Raw genomic sequence first — 19,845 nt, forward strand, 5'->3', positions numbered from 1 at the left:
CCAGGAAGTGAAACAAATCAACAAGCTAGACTCTAGACTAGGGCTACTAAAACTATTCACAGCGATAATAATAAGTTTAATAAGTAACAATAGTAACATTGACATCGAAGTGAAATGAAGTAGATCTAGTCTAGACTAGATCTAGACCCAGAACCTACATAATATATTCTAGTTCTAGATCTATAATCTACTGATATGAATTTTATATGTAACTAGATTCTATAAGTATAATATAATTATTTATATTTAATAAACATCATAACATGGTAATGGTATGTTTTGAAGTGCCTAGGCCCTAGATTCTAGTCCTAGTTTAGTTTACTAATTTAATTAAAATTACTATCATACTATTACTATACTAATGATACTTTAGTCTAAACTTAGTACTTACTAGTAGTAGATCTAACTTACTTAGTGTTACTATGAGTATGATAATGATAAATATTCTAATGGTTAATTCTATTCTACTAAATTAAACTAAATTCTAGACTCTAGTCTAGCTAGAGTCTGCCTGGACTGGTAGTGCCTAGTGGTAGATCTAGTAGATGGATCTAACTAGATTCTAGTTGACTCTAGATAAATATTCTAGAATCTAGCATCTACTAGATCTAGTCTTATTAACTAATAGTAGAGAAAGTAGAGTGCTTGGCTTAGGCAGACCTAGGCTTAGTACTAGTCAGAGCCACTATAATAAAAGTGCTACTAGACTAGATCTATAATTAGAGGAGGTTCTTATATTTTGAACACTTCATCAAATTCTCCTTCCTTGAACGCTTCACTTTTTTTGTTTGTAATTCATTTGTTTTTATGTTGGGAGCAAAAATCAACGATTCAGGACTTCACATGTGCAATTTTAGATAAGTTCTGGTAATTTTGTTCCATTTTTCCAAAGCAGATGGCAGTTTTTTAGATTCTCAGTAACCATGTATGTAAAGCTGTTGTTTTAACCTCCCCCGGTAATTCATACCCATATAAGGGATGAGGGCTATATTAGGAGCCTGTTTGATTGTAGGCTGATGGGCATATCAAAATAAGCTTCCAAACATCTTTAGAAAGTCATTCCAATCACATTTATACCATTAGCTGTTAAATAAAATTTAAAAAGGGGGATGTCCATCAGCCAGCTCACAGACTGTTTTAAAACCCTCAAATTTCATCCATAAAACCTTTTTTTAAATGAATTAGAAGACATGCAGAGCCATGTACAAAGAAATGACTACGCCTAACAAACTTGACAGTATTAACTTTCTCCCCCGCAAAGAGCAATCTACAATCTTCCAACTAAGAACAGGACACATACCTCTGTTAAATTACCATCTGAACAAAATAAATTCCACACAACTTCCCCTTTGTAGACACTGCGCCCACCCTTATGAAACCGTAAACCATATCCTATTTGAATGCCCCTTCCTAATCCACCTTAGGCAGACCCTACTTCCTCTACAGCCCAACATAACCAACACTCTGTACAACAGTGCTGAACAACGAAAGAAAACAGCACACTATTTTTCCTTGGCACAGTCTGCAAAAGGTCCAAGACATTAAAATTAAGTATAGCAATAATGTAAATATATCTAGTAAATCTTGTTTCTAAATCCCCATTTCTATGACTTAATTACTACAGGCAGCAGTTGAAGTAGGTGCTAAAAGCTTTAAGTATCATTTTTAATTTGGATAAAATTGTTTATTTGCTTGAAATTTTGTGTCACATCATTTTTATATATTGGTTTTAGTACTTAATTCTTTGCTAGACTCACAATTTACTAGTTCTTAACTACTAGAAGAAGCCGAGAGGACCGGGAAGAGCTGGGAAACCATAAAAAAACTAGCAAGAGACCGCGGAGAGTGGTGTGTTTTTGTCAAGGCCCTATGTTCCATGAGGAACCCAAAGGAATGGTGATGTGTGTGTGTGTGAACAACTAAAAGAGCACTGAAAACATTGCATACTATTATTTTCTCTAAACTGAGAAACAATTTTGATTTATCATTTATTGTTAAATTATTACTTTACTTCATAGAAAAGGTTATCTTTGATGTAACTGACTCTGACAACGGATGTTTCATCAACCAATTTGGCATAGAATAGAATAAAATGATAGCTCAGTGTAAGTAATGCAAGCCTTGTCTTTATTCTGTTGATTATGCACTTAGCCAATAATTACATTTATGGACAAACCTCAAACCAAAAAAATATATCATGTTATATGTTAGAGACTAGCATTTGGAACCTTCCTTATAAATTTTATAAAATGGAGATCTTCTTTTTATGATACCTTTTTTGATTTGGGCTCCAAAGTGGGCCACATCATCTTCAGTCTTAACTTCTTGGGATCATCATTCTAAGCAAAAATAGAATAACTGCATTCCTTATTATTAAAGTCTAAGAAAGTCATGTTAACTAATGACTGAAGGTATACTTAGTTTTAAAAAACATGACACCAGTAGTTCTTGTCTAGTAATATTCTATCCTACCTATCACTGAAGTAAATGTCAAGGAATATGAGCAAGGAAGAGAAGATTGAAAGATTCAAAAATATAAATATACAAAAAAATTATTGCTTTGAGCTTTAAATAATAACTTCCTAGACACTACTGAAAGCAATTGGATGCATGCTACAAGCAAGCCTTAGAGAATACATTTCATTCTAAGGGGTCATATCTTTTTAAAAAAAAATCTTTTTGTAGATCCTTAGCTGGAACTCATCTGTTACTGTTTCAGTACATATATGTTATGTGAGTTTAAAATACACTAAAGAGCTTTAAAGCACAGTAATTGACGCTGGGTTGATGAGACTATTTATTAACACACTATCACATAACACATTACACACAACAATACAATAGGAACTCTAGCCAAGGGAAATAACTCTACATACTAACTACAAACCCCACAGTGTCAACATTAATTACAATTGCCTTTCTTTTTTTTTTTTTTTTTTCTTTCTTTCTTACTTTCTTATTGCAATGCTAACTACATACAGGCTACAAGTCCAGTTATTCAGCTGATGTTATTTGCAGGCTCATGACCTGTTTTCCTGCAAGTCTTTTAAATACTTTTCTGTAATAGTTTATTAAAATACTATCCCTAGATATCTTTGGAACTAATAACTATTCAAGCTAAGTATTTCAGCTAATCTAAAAAAACAACAAAAAACAATCTTTTCTTTTTTTCTCACAGCCTTATGACTCTAGTCCCTTGTTGAAAATGCCTACCAGAAACTTGGGTGTCTTATTATCCAAAACAAATATTGATGCTTCTCTGCTGGAAGATAAACAAAAATGTGAGAGAAATGATGAGTTAAATATGTGGTACCATGGCAAATTACAGAGATTACATGCTGAACAAATTTTACAAGAAGGTATGACAATAATCACAGCTTCCTTTAACAGTTAAGTAATAAAGCGAAAGTTCCTTTTTCAGACCTTGCGATCTATAAGGCAGATGATGTTAAGTTCACCTGTTTCTTTGGCTAATGGTTAACGTGCAGGGTGTCATGTTGCCAGCACAATGAACAACCGATATATTTATTTTGTTCTCTAATAAATTGCAAAATAAAAAAAAATGGCAGAATAAATCCACAAATTTAAAAAACAATATAGAATCATAAAATTATATTTGTTATGCCAAACTATTAATATTAGTTGAATGATGCTCCTTTTCAACTAATTTGTGCACCTTTTATAATGTTTGCAAACATATGAGAAAAATCTTGTATAGAACCTTCTGGTTTAAAACATTATTCTAAACCTCATAATGACATCATAATTTTTATTTTTTTCCACCAATGACATCATTTAGTTTCTTTGCTCTTGCCATCTTTGTGATAGGAAGTAAACCTCAGCAGACTGTTTGGCTAATTCTTGCATTTAACTAAACTATGTTTAACTTTAGGCAGAACTATTCTTTTATACTTGCAGCCGTTCAAAGAAACCCCAGCTTGAACTCGGATGGTCTTTTCCTTGTGCGTGACAGTACAGCCTCAAATGTTGACTTCTCACTTTCATTCTTATTTGAATCTCGATGCTACCATTTCTACATTGAGCGAGACAAGGAAGGATATTTTTTCATTGAAGGAGGCCCTGTTGTTCATGGTAAGCTGTATTTTGTTGCAGTAGTCAAAAAAATATATATAAAAAAAGAGCAAGAAATATAGAATATTAAATAAGCAGACATGCATGTCATGTTAAGCAATGTTTTCATACTACTGACTCCAATGATTTTCTAGAGCAAGTTAGGGAATGGTAAAAACTGTGTATCATATCCTATGTAAGTTACAGATTGTTAAAGCCTGTTTGTGTTGTATCCTTACAGAAATTACAGTATATAAAACTTCTAGCATTCTACAGGTTTGTTTGAATATAGTTTAAAAATTCATTAGAAACTAAAATCATTATCATTGGCATCTAACATTTAGTGATCTACAGATTGTATAATCCCTAGAAGCTAAAATCATTATCATTGGTTTAGGGCTCAAGAGGCCCAAATTATCTCTTTTAAAAATCCTGGATAAAAATACCCTTGTGGTTATGCATATAGCATTTATTTTTATATACAGGCCAAGAGAAAATGTCTCCCACAATCGAAAGATGAACCTTTAGGCCACATCTGGGAAATAAAATACCCGGGGTGGACCAAAATCAAACCTGCTGCCTTGCAGGAAGTGGAGGGATCCACAAAGGCTAGGGCACCTTACCCGAAAATAAAGGCAGCTATCCAGAGAGCTGAAAGGGGCAGCCCCCCAGATGGTTATGCACAGGGCTAACAACTCTGTCATATAAAAAATACTGTTACGAAAGCTAATACACACAAGAAAACCCGGACAGATCTCAACGGAAAACGACCTAGGCCTGGAAAAGGACATGATTTTTGTTTTGCGACAACAGAGGGGCGAAAATCGTATACAGGCAAAAACCAAAAGGCAGGCGACCCAAAGGCAGACCCCGAATGCAATGGATAGATGACATGGAAACAGATCTGAAGCAGCTTGGGGTTAGGGCGTGGAGACGAAAGGCCCAGGAGAGATCTGAATGGAAGGATGTGTTAAAGCAGGCCAGAGCCCTCCATGGGTCTTAGCGCCACTGGGATGGATGGATGGATGCATCATTGATAGCTGTCCCTTCTCTTTTCTAGTCTGCCTTATGTTAACACCACTTTCATTACTATTTGGTGACCTTGGCATTGACTTCAGAGAGTGTGGAAGTCATTTATATTGATGTGTGATTACTGCTGCTATGGTATTTGATAAGCATGATAAATTTTAAGTTAGACAAAGATTAATATGGGCAATGGATGGAATAAGGAGAATTAGAAAGCAGGGAGGACAAACTTTGTATAGACTTATAAGAGCCTAGCCACTAAGGGTTGATTTCAGCTTTTTATTTTGAGCCATACTTGACTGTCTCTGTGATTTCCAACATTATCAAAGTGAATGGTATCATTTTTTCTCATTTTTTTCTGATAATATTGTTGATGTCTAACTTATTAAAGATATAATTTGTTTTTCTGCATGTCTTGTTTTTTTGATGTATCTAATGCTTTTCCTTTCATTGCAGGCCTTGAGAAATTAATAGATTATTACAAAGGAAGTCCTAACCGTCTCCCATGCAATCTTTCCTTTATGTGTAGAAAAGATTTACCACCATCACAGGTTCGTAAAAATGGGCAGACAAATCTTCTTCACAGAGCAATAATAGAAGGTGAGTTAATGAATTAACTAAATAGATGAATATTAAAAAATCAAACTATTAAGTGGAAAAAGAAATAATTAATTAACAGCTTAAAATAAATTGAAATTTTGAATTATTTCTCACAGAAAGCTTAAGAGTTACTATTATTCTAAAATAATTCTAAATAGTGGGAACAAAATTATGTACAAACTGAATTTGCATTCTGATGTTACAACAGAAGTCAATGTCTTTGAAATGCTTTTTTGAAATAAGCTGAAAATAATAAAGACAATAAAAAAAATAGGGAAATAGTTTGAATTGTGTGATTACTAATTGATTGTGCTTACCGATTAATTTTTTTTTTTTTACTTTTTTGTTCATCATAAAAAAAAAAACTTAAAGCTGTTAAGGCTGAATTAAAATATAAGGATCAAATCAATTTTTTTTTTCTTAAATTGAGTACATGATCATCCCATCTATCATTATCTTTACTTTAAAAAAATAACTTTGTTAAATTTTGTTACGATGCTTTTTAAAAACATAATCTTTTTTTCTTGTGTAAATTCCAGACAGAGAGGATTTAGCGCTTAAAATTTTAAATCACCCTAACTGTCCAGATGTTGATGCTAAAAATGAAGAAGGTAATAATTTAAGAAAAAAGTCATTCTTTATGATTGTAGATCAGCATGTCCTAAACAAAACATTTCCCATGACCTCTTTGACAAATCTTTATTCAGTGTCTGGATAGTATCTTATCTTATAAATTATAGGTTGAAGATAATTACATTCTAGTAACTAGAAAGTAAAGGCAGTGATTTGCTTTGCCGACCTATTATTCTTATTTAGTGTAGACCACAGAAATAGATGAACAGAACTTGGTTACTACTTATTTACTATCATGGACCGCAATCTCCAGAATGAAGCTTCTTATATTTATTACTGATACATGGCATGCATTCCCTTGGATTATCATTTTATGATTTCTGTAAGGTGCTTCTGAATAATCACTGCACTTTGGTCCAATCCCTTTAGCTAACTTTTGCAGGAGATGCTTTTGTAATGCATGTAAAAAAAAAAAAGGAAAAATGTTCCCCTTAGACCTTTCGATATATACGGCAGATGATATTAAGGTCATCTGTTTCTTTGGGCAACAGTTAATGAGCATGTGTCATGTGGCCAGCACAATGACCAACTGCCTTTACTTTCCTCAACTCAAGTCAGGTACCCATTAAAGTTGGATGGACTCAGGGGCGCCCTAAAAATCCCAAAATTCAAAATCTTAGTCTTCAACCAGATTTGAACCCAGGACCCCAGGTTCAGAAGCCAAGCTCTTAACCACTCAACCACACACCCCCACCCCTGTAAAGCATATAAGTGCTTCATAAACACAGCTCTAGTTAGATCTCAAAATAAAATTACCTAAATACCTAGCTTCATAATAGGAATCTGAAATGCTCAGTTCAGTAGCCAAACAGTTTATGCCACCCAACGCTTCCAAAGCCAAATATTTGAAAGAATTGTATATTGTTTGTATGCATCTTGATTTTTTTAATTTTTTTTTAACATTTCTGGGCTCAGCAGAAATGCTTTTATAAACTTTAGAACTTTGGGAATAATCTTTTTTTTCTTTTTTGTTTAGGATCCACAGCCTTACATGATGCTGCCTTCAAAGGCATGGACAGTGTTGTCACTCTTCTTCTCAAATTGAAAGCAAATGTCAAAATCAAAGATGTGGAAGGCTCAACACCTTTGCATGTGAATATATTTGAATAGTTTTGTCATTTATAGAAATCTTTTAGTTTATATTTATATAATAACAGATAATAGATAGTCAATCCTTATTTTGACAAGACTAAGTTGAAACTTGACAAAAGAATTTGGGGGTTTGTGCATACATTCAAAATGTACAATTTTAATGCAGTTCAACAAGACACCAAATATTTTCTTGCATGGTCTAGAACTGTCTGGATGGGAAGCTGTTTAAAGCAGAAATAAAGAAGTGGGAGACGAAATTCATAATCAGAGGAAAACAGTAAAAAATATTTTGTTTTGGTCAAAGTCTTTCTTACACAAGGAAACTTATCTACTTAATAATATCTTCTGTTTATTAGAGTTTTATTATTGAATGCCTTTGTGATATTTAATGACAGATTGAATACAAGAATAAGGAATAATTTTAACTAACTTGTTCTTAATTATTGACTTCTAATTTAAAGTGTAAAATTTAAAATCCTTTTCTTTTATGACCGGTCTGAGTTGTAGTAGCTAATTGCTAATTAAAGAAACCCTTATGCAGAAGCTAGTGATTCTGCTAACATTATCTATTAACTCTTTCACTCATAATTGACGATACCATCGTTGATTTAACATTATTAAATTAAATTAATGTTTGATTGTATAAACTTTACTTTGTGTTATATAAAAAGAGCATGCATCCCCCTTTAATTCTATACCAAATAAAACACTTTCTGATAATAAAAAAAGTTATACTAGCCTTATCATAACAGGGTAGAAAAATGCTAATGAGCAAAATGAATAATTGTGTCGGAACATGGAAAATGATTACAGTAAGAGTTAATATTAATGAGGCTAAGAAATTCTCTTATAGTTTTAGACTCAAATTTATGTATGTATGTGACATGCCTGTACAGAAAGCATGTGAAGCTGACAAGACCTCGACGTCTGTGCTGCTCATCAATGAGGACAGCACTTGCATGCAAGAGAGGAATCCTACTACTCACTGGGTCCCATTACATATCGCAGCAATGAAAGGTCACACTGGCTGTGTCCAGGTGAGAAAGTTTTATTTTTTGAGACTTGAAGGCTGACTTGTTTTTGTACATGTCAGATTATTATTATTATTAACAAAAAAAATTTTTTTTCTTTTGTTTAAATATGTAAACAGAGCTAAGCTAGTTAAGTGTACAGATTTGACTTAGTGTAATTGTCAGAGATCTTTTGCAGCCAGTTACAGTAAATGTAATCTTTTATAACAAAAAATGTTATTTAGAATTATATCTAGATGTAGGACTTTTGCTGGTGTAGGAATTGGTCAGTAGTCAAGTTGACCTAAATCTGGTTGTTTCTCAGCTGTTAGTCAATAGTGGACGTGTGTTGGTCAACATGTATCAATAATTCTTTAGTTAATTTTGATTTTTTTTTTTTTTTTGTGAAGAGATTCTTATTTCTTTATTTTATTATCATTATTATACATTTTTCATTTGTTTAATAGATTTCATCTTAAAGATTAATATCTTTTATTAAGATTAATATATTTTATTCTAGGTTCTGCTAAGTGGTGGTGCTGCTTTGTACCCAAGGAGTTTAGAGGGAGAGACACCAATAGAACTGGCAGAAAAATACAGAAGAAAAGATTGTATAGATTTGTTAAGTGAGTCATGGGTTCATTTCTACAACAATTTAAGCAGAATTTAATTGAATCCTTTCATCAGTCAAATTAATGTGTTTTTTTATGGCATTCTAGTTAATGTTTTATTTTATATGACATTCTGTAGAACAAATGCCAACTTTAAAAAATAAAATTGAAATGTTGAAAATCTTACGATTTTGTTAATGTTTTGATCTAAATGCTCCATCTTAATAGTTTGTTTTCACTTATAATAGTAACTAGGTTACTTTTTAGACCTAACCAACTATGGAGCAGATGATTTAAAACTCATCTGTTTCATTGGCTGATGGTTAATGAGGATGTAGCCACTTTAATAATTGACTTTCCCCAACTAATGTCAGTTAGCCATTGGAGTTGTTATCCTGAAGTTTAAAATCCCAGAAGCCTTCACTGCGCTTCAAAACTGGGATTTGAACTGGAGATCCCCCAGTTTACCACTCATTAAACATCCCCTCGCTTATTAACAGCTACATTAATATTTGGAAACAATCGTATATTAATTAAGCTTTTTATTTGACATCATTTTTTTCTTAGACTGTAAGGGAACAAATAATTGAATGATATTTTAAACATTATTTTTTTAATTTGGACAGAAAAATTTAAAGAATTTCCTGGAGATACACAAAAGTCAGACTGGTTCCATCCAGAAATAGACAGACAGGTGAGATAGTTTAGTTACTATAAAAATATGCCATTTGAGGTTGCTAGTGCCAAAATATACTCATGTAAAATATTCTTTGACTTTAAATTTAGAGATACCAGTATTCTTCTCAAAATTTTATTACTGATTGAGTAAAAGATGGATGAAAAAGAAACCAGCCTTTTTAAACTTCACATCCTATTATAACATATATATATTATAACATATATTAAGGAAAATAAATGGATGATATGTTAAATTTCATTTAATTGATGCACTTTTATAATGGAATCACACATCTCTGTATTAGGCTTTTTTTTTTTTAACTCTTTCTCTCCGTAATTATTTTCTAGGTTTCGATGGAATTATTTATTTTGCTCATTAGTGTTTCACTACCCTGTTATGATTAAACTTCCAAAACATTTTGTATGTAATGAGGAAATGTTATTTTAGGTATTTCATGGTAGGACAATGCATGTACTTTTAATGTAACAATGATTACAGTTTATAAAAACAAAAAATAATTTAATCTAATGGGGTCAAATCAGTGTTGGTATCATTAGTTAGGAGAGAAAGAGTTAATGTACTGGCACCTTGTATTAAGTGTAGTTTAGTGCTACAATGGCTTATTGCTAAAGTTTTTAAAACATCTAGTCCTAGAAGTCCTTGGGTTACTTACTTTGTTCTGTGTTTTATCTAGGGTGCTGAGAATGTGTTTAGTAGCCAGCCTAGCACCAGTGGTCTATTTTTGATTCGCCCTAACAAAAACCAGGATGGACAGTTTGTTTTGAGCTTGATGAGAGATAGAAATGTTTTCCACTATGAGATTAAGACAAAGGTTAGGGTTTTCTTGTATTAAACATTTTCAAAATACAATTTAGTAAAAACTTGTTCAATATAACAATCTATTATGGTTTTGTCCTAGTTTTCTTAACATCAAGGCAACATATAAAATATAATGTATGCCAAAGAAGTTCTCAGCTTGTATTTCCGTGCTTCCTTTGTAGGAGTACAGAGGTCAACGGATGTATTACATTGACGATGGTCCACTACACCAGTCGTTGGAATTCCTTGTGCAGTATTATCACAGATTTGAAGATGGCTTGGGGGTGCCACTTCGAGCCTCTGTGTCCTCCAGTAAGTAGTCAGAATACAAAAAGACACACAATTACTGCTAAGTGGTATTGGATCTCATTGTGATAGAAATATTTATTTTGAATATTTTTTTTTAACTCTTTTATTCTAATAGACTTAAAACAGGATTACCCTTGAAAACAAAAAATTCCCATCTTATTCATTATGTAGAATTCCATTTGTAGGACTAGATTTCCATTTCAGTCATTGTAAATGGATGCAGTGAGTATATATCTGTTTAGCTTTAACCTTTTATATATCATTTCATCTTCTGCGCCTGTCTTTGGCAAGCCCTTTTCTCTGTCTAAAATGTGTATCCCGCTGCCTTTTTGAGAGCTAACCAGCTGTCTCTTTCTGAGGCCATGCAGCTGCTTTCCTATATGTCAGTGAGGGCAAAATTGGGCCAGAATTGTCCTTGAAAGCACTTGGGGAGGAGGGGTATAAGCTTTCCAAAAATGATCACCTTTAGTATGCAGTGGTTGAGCAGCATATATTGTTTCTAAACTGTCAAAAAGAGAAAAATAGAACTCTGCAGATAACAGCTTTGTCTGCATTAGATGTGGGAAAAAACTGCATGTCACAATATTGGGTCTGTGTGGTCACGTCCTTAATCTACGGAACCAAAGGCAATACCATAATTAGATTTGGATTTGAGTCAACTATCATTTGCCTTTTCTTTCATTCTTTTTTTTTTTGTTTCTGTCTCTGAGTCTGTAAGTTCAAATACGAAATAATCTTTGGTAATGTGAGTGAAATCATTTGGATGCAGTGTTAAATGTCTTTTTATGAAGAACATTGAACATCATTATAAAGAACAGATTGCTAAACAGTACTACAGTCATGAAAAAGTAGTACTAAAGTATTGAAATAATAATCAGTATAACATAATGATATTATAACATAATGATTATTATTCAGTTGACTCATTATTGTTTATTGCAGACAATCAACTAAAAGATTTAACTATCTGTGACACTTACAGCAACTTGACTTCTCCAAAAACTCCAGTCACAGAGACTGTCTCAGCTCACTCTAGTAAGTTGTCTCTTCTATGTAGTCATGCCATGACATGAAATTCAGCTTGAATATTCTGGGTTTCAACTTGCCTATACTGCTGTCTGTATTTAACTTGGAAAGTTGTATTGGATATTGATAAGAATACTGCTAGATATGAGCTGCACCCCTAGTGGGTATATCTAACTCTTTATACAATGCATAATCATGGTGTTGAAGAGAAGTTGATAATTAAACCAATAGCTGTCATGTCGTATAATATTTTAATTTTAAAAGATGAGAGAACAGATTTTTGGTTCTGCTCTTATTCTTATGTTGATTTAAAAATAACTCTTAAAGATTTCAACCTACGTTTCAGATAAAAATAAACCCAGACTTCCACCAAGGCCTCCAGATCTTGACCCTTCACCTTCTCAAGACAATGCTCCACTTTTGCCTGTAAGTCTATGATTCCTCTCACTTTTTCCCCCAATGTCACTATTTTTTAAATGCTAAAATATTATTTTTTTTATGGCCGTGAAACTTTCTCTCATTTAATTATTGAATTTTAGCCCTTAGAGTAAAAAAAAAACCGGGGGGGGGGGGGGGGGGGATTGAGTGCTACGTAAACTAATATGCATAATATCATTCTGAATATCATAACACTCTTAGCAAAGGAAATATCACATAAAGTAATGAAAGATGAACATTTTCCGTGAAAAAAAAAAGAGTAATATAGTCTTCTCTGTTTGTTTGTTGTTTTTTTGGGGGAAGACTAACAATGTAACTTGTACTTGCACTTTGGACCTGTGTGGTTCTCTCCCTTTTGAACCTCTGTAGATAGATGTTTTAATCTAAAACTGCTTTAAATAAACTTTTTTTCCCCAATTCTATTTTATGTATTAATTTGATGTTTCTATCCTCTGCAAGCTGTTTTATGATCAAATGTCCATGCTGGTGGTATCTAGGTAATGTCTTTTAACACATTGGCTTTTTTTTTTTTTCCCCAGACTTTACCAGCCACACCTCCTGTCACAGCTCCAGCCATATCTCCTACCATGCCTCCAGTTATAGCCCCTCCGACACCAGTGGAAGAAGAAAAAGAAGAGTTGAAAGAAATTCTCAAGAAAAACTTAAAGCTTGGTAAGAAAACAAACTTTTAGAATTAAATACTTTAATAATAATAATAATAATGCTTGTCTTCGAGTCTGAAGATTAGTGAGGAGTGCAGTATTTCCCATGGCTGCGCAGCCCCAGCTGTGACCTACATATTTTGCCACATCAAGGGTCGATTTAGATTTTCTTTTCGCCGTCTGCGTTTGTCCTCGTTCTCAAATGTGTATCCCACGGCCTTCGTGAGTGACTTCCAGCTGTCTCGTTCTGAGGCAGGTGCTCTCTTCTATGTCAGTCAAGGAAAGTTGACGCCTACGCTGGTCTTTGAAGCATTTCCATGGGGCGCCTCTGTTACATCAACCACCTTTTAGCTCACCATAAAAGACTGCCTTTGGCATACGTTTGTCTCCCATACGGGATACGAGCCCTACCCAGCATAACTGCCTAACCATAAGAAGTCCCTCTATACTGTCCATACCGGAGTTCGCCAGGACATCGCTGTTTGTAGTGTGGTCTTGCCACCGTACGTCCATGATGGAGCGCAAGTACTAATATGTAAAATATAGCAATTACATTGAGTTAAGACAGATCATCTCAAATTTTTTTGGTGATATATGTCAGTGTTTCCCTAAACTTTTGATATATGTGTACCTCTTTTATACTTTTTGTAAGGCTGAGTACCATTTCCGCCCCCCCCCCCCCCCCCATCCCACCAAATGTATGTGCATGAGAAGAAAAAATTGTTTGTGCTGCGATGACAGATCATAAAATTTGGTTCACTGGTGGTTAATTTTAATCTGAGATTCTGTTCCACATCTAACAGTCTGTTCCTTTTTTTGACTTAATGTCTACAATTGCTGAAAAAACAATTTCACATAAATATGAAGTTGGAATAAAACTGGATACACTTGTTGGATTTGTAACCACAATGGTGTTAAAGAACTCATCATATGTTTATTTTTAAGACTCAGTCTGAAGCAAAAAAAGTATTTAATTAGTGGGCTTATTTTGTGCTGTTCTTAGAATAGAATGAATTGTCTGAAAGAAAAAAAAAGAATCTTTCTGACATTGAAGAAACATCCTTATTCACTATTTGGTCTTTGTAAAATGTATTTATAAGTTGTAAAAGAACACCAGTAATTTGTATAAATATGAAATAAAATAATATTAAAGAATGTGAATTAAAAAACTTATCAATAATTAATTTTAATTTATTAACTGAACATAATGATAGGTCAAAATCAACATAATGTTGTGGGCTAATCTAATCTGACTTCACTTTTATCTCATTAATTACTTCACATTAGCCACAAAACATTACATGTTAATAATATACTTGATAATGACTTTTACTATTTCAAATATCACATTTATTTATAAATTGGAAGTCCGTCTAGTCTTCATAAACGTGTCATACTTCTCTAATTATCATCCAAAACAAACTACTTCTATATTATCGCCATATTGCTCTCCTGTTTGTCTATTCTACTAGGTCATTCGTTTGTCTTACTATGTCACTACTTCTGCCATTGCTAAAACAATACACAATATATTTCTCTAACAAAACTAATATATTCTCTAAACTAGTACATAACAATAGTTAATAAGGTGCAACATGTACCCCATCCAAACTCTTGCCCTACCCATAGGGGTACGTGTTCCCCACTTTGGGAAACACTGATGTATGTGAATCATTTAGCCTGAAACCTTGAATATAATTTGATTTGTTCATTATTTTATGTGTTCCACTAATTACTGTCCATTCATCTCTTTTAATTTCAACAAAAAAATGTTTCTGGGTCCTCATTCTTATTGTATAATTTTGTGGCTGGGAGAAACATTATCTTCAGTTTTACAATACCCTTAGTGACTTTAGTTGTAAAAAAAAGGCCTGCACTATTAAATTTGACTATATTTTACAGCGACTCCCCCCAAATTTTGGGCCTGAGCATAACAAAAAAAAGATACTTTTCTACTGTCTGCAGGCCTTATTCCTATTCTCATCTGTTCTTGAACTCTATGAAATTCTACAAGTATTGCACACAGTCACCAGGCTTTTAAAAGAGAGGATTGGGGACTTTCAAAACCTCACTGAAACAAAGTTTGAGAATGAAGTCCCTGATCAAGTGGCATGGATGATGAAATTCTACAAGTATTGCACACAGTCACCAGGCTTTTAAAAGAGAGGATTGGGGACTTTCAAAACCTCACTGAAACAAAGTTTGAGGATGAAGTCCCTGATCAAGTAGCATGGATGATTGGTTGAATACCTGCCCCCCTCAAACCCCCCTTCTAGCAGTTTGATCTAGGGTGTAATAATCATCAATTCCTAAGGAAAGTCTGGAACATGCTAAACAAATATGTATAGAGAACTTGTGTAGGCCTACTGCCTCAAACTTTAAATAGGTCCCTCCCACCTGTGGATTTATGTTCTAGTGGCTAGGGTGTTTGGGCATTGGCATAGGTACGTAAATATAAATAAATAAATAAACATAGGTATAGAACTAAAAGAATGCAATAAAATGTTCATCTGTTGCTTCCATTGCATTGAAAAAATGTTTACAAATTGATGTTTGTTTCATCAGGAAGTGAGCTGGGAAAAGGAGAATATGGGTCAGTGCTGAGAGGGGAGCTTATTATAAATAAAACATTGTTGAAAAAAGAGAAGGTAAGTCTTAGGATATTTTTGTATAGGTTGAAACCTTTTTTTTTTCCCCATCCATTTGTTTATCCAGAATCAGATATCTTTCACTCAGTCCCAAGTAGTGTATATTATCAATACCAGTATTTGTGGAGGTCACATTGTCATGACAGGTTGTAGTATGTGATATGTGGCTCAATGGCATAGACCCCTTGGCCACATAACTAGTTCAAACCCCAACCTCTGTCTGAATTGTGTTTGCTGAGCACCTAAAGTCATCACAGAAACCTTATCCCACATCCCCCCTCACCTGTTCACAAAAGAGCCTGGACCACAGTGCATTGAGTAGGCTAAAGCATGAAAGATGGGGTTTGTAAATAACAACAGCTTATTTATTCACCATATAAATTTGAATTATAAAGCCTCAGACATTTTGTTTTGCATTGTACACAACACTTTGACATTGTCAGCTCACAAGGTACTATCTGACACCATTGCCATGTACAGTGAGAAAACTCTATTGCACTCATTTTTACATCCAAGATTGTTTAGAATTAAGAATGTGATGTACTAGCATTAACTCTTTCAGTGCGAATTATTTTGATAAAAAAAAATTGAGTTTTCTGGGATGAACACAAATTTTCAGGGAGGGTAGAGTTACTAAAACTAACATAACTTTTTTATTTTATTAAATAATCTAACATATTTGATTTGTTTTAAAGGAAAATGAATGAATTATAAAAGTATATAAATAAAATATAAATTATTTAAGAATGTTTTTTTTTTCCATTAATTTTAAACTTGAGCGCAATACATTAAAAAATTCATTAAAAAATTGATAAACTGAAAGATTTAACCTTTTACTTAAGCATTTAATCCATAAATATTAAAAAATCACAAAACTAAACACATTTAATCACTTCAAATTTCCTTACGGATAATAAAGATTATTATTATTATTATTATTATTAAAAGATAAACAAATGCACTAAGAAATTGTGTTATTTACATTAACGCTGCACTGAAAGAGTTAAGCTGAAGATAAGGTTACAAACCTTCACATGTTTTTTTTTTTTATTCCAACCTTTTGTTCCAAAAGAATGCAGCAATTACACATTTAAACACAACATTAAGAAATATAGCTTAACAAATAACAATGAATTGAATTGGACCCTACTCTTGTATAAAATGTGCATTAATCAGACAATGTTTATTTTATTACCAGATTCCTGTGGCCATTAAAACTTTTCACAGTGTGGGCAACATTGAAGACTTCAAACTGGAGGCCCATGTCATGCAGTCTTTAAAGAATGATTATATTGTCCAGCTCCTGGGGGTGTGCCAGGGACCACCTCTAATGCTAGTAAGACACATAACATGATTTCTCATGGCTCTTAATGTAGCTTTTGTTTTTATGTTTTATGCTCTTTTGACTCAACTGAGTGCAAGACAGTATTATTAGTTGATAGCTAGACCTTCCTCCTTTGATTGGAAATTAAAGTATTCGTAGACTAAACATTGGTTCAGAAAATCCCAGTGTTTCTCACATTGTTACAACGTAGCTTAGGGCTACATATTAGATATTTTGATCATAGTTGGTGGGGTGGTGTGTGTTGGGTTGTAGCTCCTGACAGCTAGTCCAACTTACCTTTGTAGGCATATAATTTGACTTTTACACAAATTTTGAATAAAACTTTTTTTTTTAAACAAAATAATAAAAGACTTTAATTTACAATTATTTACAGTTATCAATTTAAATCAAGAAATATAATAAAAATGCACATTTCAACTCACTTCAAAACGACTGCTATTCATTCAGTAAAAACATGTGGTTCTCTCTTTGGTCAGCCCATCCTCTTCCATTGTACCCCCTGTTATCCACTCATATCTGGAATCCTCATAAAAGTTATATCAGAAACTATACACACACACACACTCCATTATTCTCTACATAATTTATACAATTAAGCTTAAGTAAGCAGGATTTAAAATATTTTCTTATTGGTTAACCTTCAAAACAAAGCACTTGTTAATTTGTCAACATTCTTTGCACACTAAAGAGGAGGTTATCATATTTATCAAACTTCAGGTTGAAGAGTTTGTTCCCATGGGCTCCATGTTAGATTACCTTGAGGACCACCCAGAGAAGGTCAGAGTGAAGCAGGAGCTTTACTTGTGGGCAGCACAGATTGCGCAGGGAATGATGTACCTGGAGACCAAAAGACTTGTCCACCGTGACCTGGCTGCCAGGAACATCCTTCTGTTTTCTTTACAAAAGGTACAATACAATCATTTGTGATGCTGAAAAAATTAAGTAATAATGTTTTATGATTTTTGTTTCAATTCGCCCTAAAATTTTTTAGGATTATTAGATACAGTACAGCCATTTCTTCTGTTGTCCAAATCTCCTGTTAGGCAGCTGGGGGGATAATGGAGGACAAAGTTTGTTCCTAGCACCATCATTGTTGGCCTCCTTCATTCAGAGAGTAAATGAGATGAAAGCCTCTAGGCATTATTTATAGTCGCCCAAACAGCAGTTCGCCTCTCTCCACACAGCTGATGTGTCCACAGGAAAGGCAAATACAATTTGGGATCAGTAGGTTCTGCCAGATTGTAGCTCCAGCTCCTGATTTTTCCTCAAGTAACTTACCTGTTTAGGCACCAGTTTCTTGCCTTTGCCACTTCTGCTGTCAGTGGTAACAGTTCTGCCTGGTTCAACATCTAAACTGCATGTGAAGGCCAGGAATTTGATTGGTTGTCAGAAGCTATTTAGGGTGCATGCCATAAGATGTATTTTACAGGTAATGGTGCACTTAAAACAATTACCACTGCCAGCGATAACAACCTTTTGGAGCATTATATTGAAATTTTAGAGCACTTACCATCAGAATAGACTACTTAAGTTGTGTCACTTTAGTTTCCTATGTAAAACATATGGATAGTTCTTACACAGAGAGAGAAGTTAACCAAAGCCTACAGTTGGTTTATTTTCCAATCCAGATATATATAATAAAGAAAAACAAAAGATTTTTTGGGTGGCAGTTCAAGTACATATAATTATTCACCTTAGAACCAGACACAACATAATGAGATAACACTTAAAATTTGGACTAGTGAAATTCGCTTCATAGTAGAGCTTCACCAGAGAATGCTGACCATGTCCTTTAAAGCTGCATACTCTATTGAGAGACCTGAACAAGACACTGGCCCCAAAACTCTCCCTTAGAAGAAAGACCAAAAGCTGCCTAATCTGGAAACCACTGCACATTTCATCTCAGATATAGGATTACTCATCTAAACTCCCCAACATAAAAATGAGAAGGAAGATGAAAAAAAAAGTACAATTACTATTTAATTTATTTTCACTGAGTTTTACAACTTTTCACAGTTGTACAGTTGTACTCAAGGTAATTTAGTGAAATCAATGCAACATTGTTGGACAAATTAGTTAGAAGTATTATTTTCATACTTCAGAATATTACAAAGGATTGCCTTCAAGTTTTTGCCACATCTAATGCCTGTTAAAACCATTGTTTGCCAGGGACCTGTATACATTTTATTTTCACTGTCTGCAAGGGCTTTTCTTTGGGACTTAAATGTGTGTCCCTGACCTTTCTAAGAATTCTTCATCCATTTGCTACCATCTGCTTTCCTCAATTGCAATGAAGGCAAACTTTTGAAATGGTGTGTTCCTAAACTCAGAATTTTGATTGGATTAAATTTGTTCTCAATTTAATGTTGTTTTTTTTTACCTTACCCAAATATTCTTTTATTCCATGGTTTTGTTTCTGAACTGTAGCCTTTTTTTTTGCAGACATAGTAATTTAAGTATTTATCTCCACAGGTGAAGATCAGTGATTTTGGCTTATCTAGGGCAATGGGCACAGACAAAGAGTACTACAAGGCAACAAAAGGAGGAAGGTGGCCCATTAAGTGGTATGTGCAAACAAATTGAAGATATACTTTGGTAAAATGTAATGACATGTTGTTTTGTTTTTTTAATTGTATACTTATGTTATCTAATAAACTGTTTTTATTGTTCAGGTATGCCCCAGAAAGTGTCAACTTTGGACATTTTTCCCATGCCAGTGATGTCTGGAGTTATGGAGTCACACTTTGGGAAATGTTCTCCTACGGAGGGGCCCCATTCGAGGACATGACAGGTGTAGAGGTGAGAATCTTGATTGGCTGAAACATCAGCATTGTAATAATCACTTTCAGATCATAATGATTCTGAGAATTTAAAGT

The 19,845-nt window shown here is 33.7% G+C and overlaps 1 protein-coding gene across 3 annotated transcripts in view; it reads left to right on the top strand.

The window, feature by feature from the left end:
* LOC106055738 (tyrosine-protein kinase HTK16-like) overlaps positions 1 to 19,845 on the top strand; it is a 27,600-nt gene continuing 7,755 nt past the window's right edge. The window contains exons 1-20 of one of the 3 annotated variants that reach the window (XM_056011961.1): positions 1 to 272; positions 2,019 to 2,105; positions 3,179 to 3,359; positions 3,919 to 4,092; positions 5,554 to 5,697; positions 6,237 to 6,308; positions 7,307 to 7,422; positions 8,319 to 8,459; positions 8,953 to 9,058; positions 9,670 to 9,737; positions 10,417 to 10,554; positions 10,724 to 10,853; positions 11,793 to 11,885; positions 12,223 to 12,302; positions 12,854 to 12,986; positions 15,542 to 15,624; positions 16,823 to 16,960; positions 17,687 to 17,875; positions 19,442 to 19,533; positions 19,642 to 19,768. In XM_056011961.1, coding sequence (XP_055867936.1) covers positions 3,206 to 3,359; positions 3,919 to 4,092; positions 5,554 to 5,697; positions 6,237 to 6,308; positions 7,307 to 7,422; positions 8,319 to 8,459; positions 8,953 to 9,058; positions 9,670 to 9,737; positions 10,417 to 10,554; positions 10,724 to 10,853; positions 11,793 to 11,885; positions 12,223 to 12,302; positions 12,854 to 12,986; positions 15,542 to 15,624; positions 16,823 to 16,960; positions 17,687 to 17,875; positions 19,442 to 19,533; positions 19,642 to 19,768 — 2,178 coding nt within the window. In that variant the 5' untranslated portion in view covers positions 1 to 272; positions 2,019 to 2,105; positions 3,179 to 3,205. The remainder of the gene's footprint in view (positions 273 to 2,018; positions 2,106 to 3,178; positions 3,360 to 3,918; positions 4,093 to 5,553; positions 5,698 to 6,236; positions 6,309 to 7,306; positions 7,423 to 8,318; positions 8,460 to 8,952; positions 9,059 to 9,669; positions 9,738 to 10,416; positions 10,555 to 10,723; positions 10,854 to 11,792; positions 11,886 to 12,222; positions 12,303 to 12,853; positions 12,987 to 15,541; positions 15,625 to 16,822; positions 16,961 to 17,686; positions 17,876 to 19,441; positions 19,534 to 19,641; positions 19,769 to 19,845) is intronic. The other 2 variants (XM_056011962.1, XM_013212158.2) reach the window with 2 other exon arrangements.

This window comes from Biomphalaria glabrata, chromosome 15, assembly GCF_947242115.1.
Source record: "Biomphalaria glabrata chromosome 15, xgBioGlab47.1, whole genome shotgun sequence".
Taxonomy (NCBI): domain Eukaryota; kingdom Metazoa; phylum Mollusca; class Gastropoda; family Planorbidae; genus Biomphalaria; species Biomphalaria glabrata.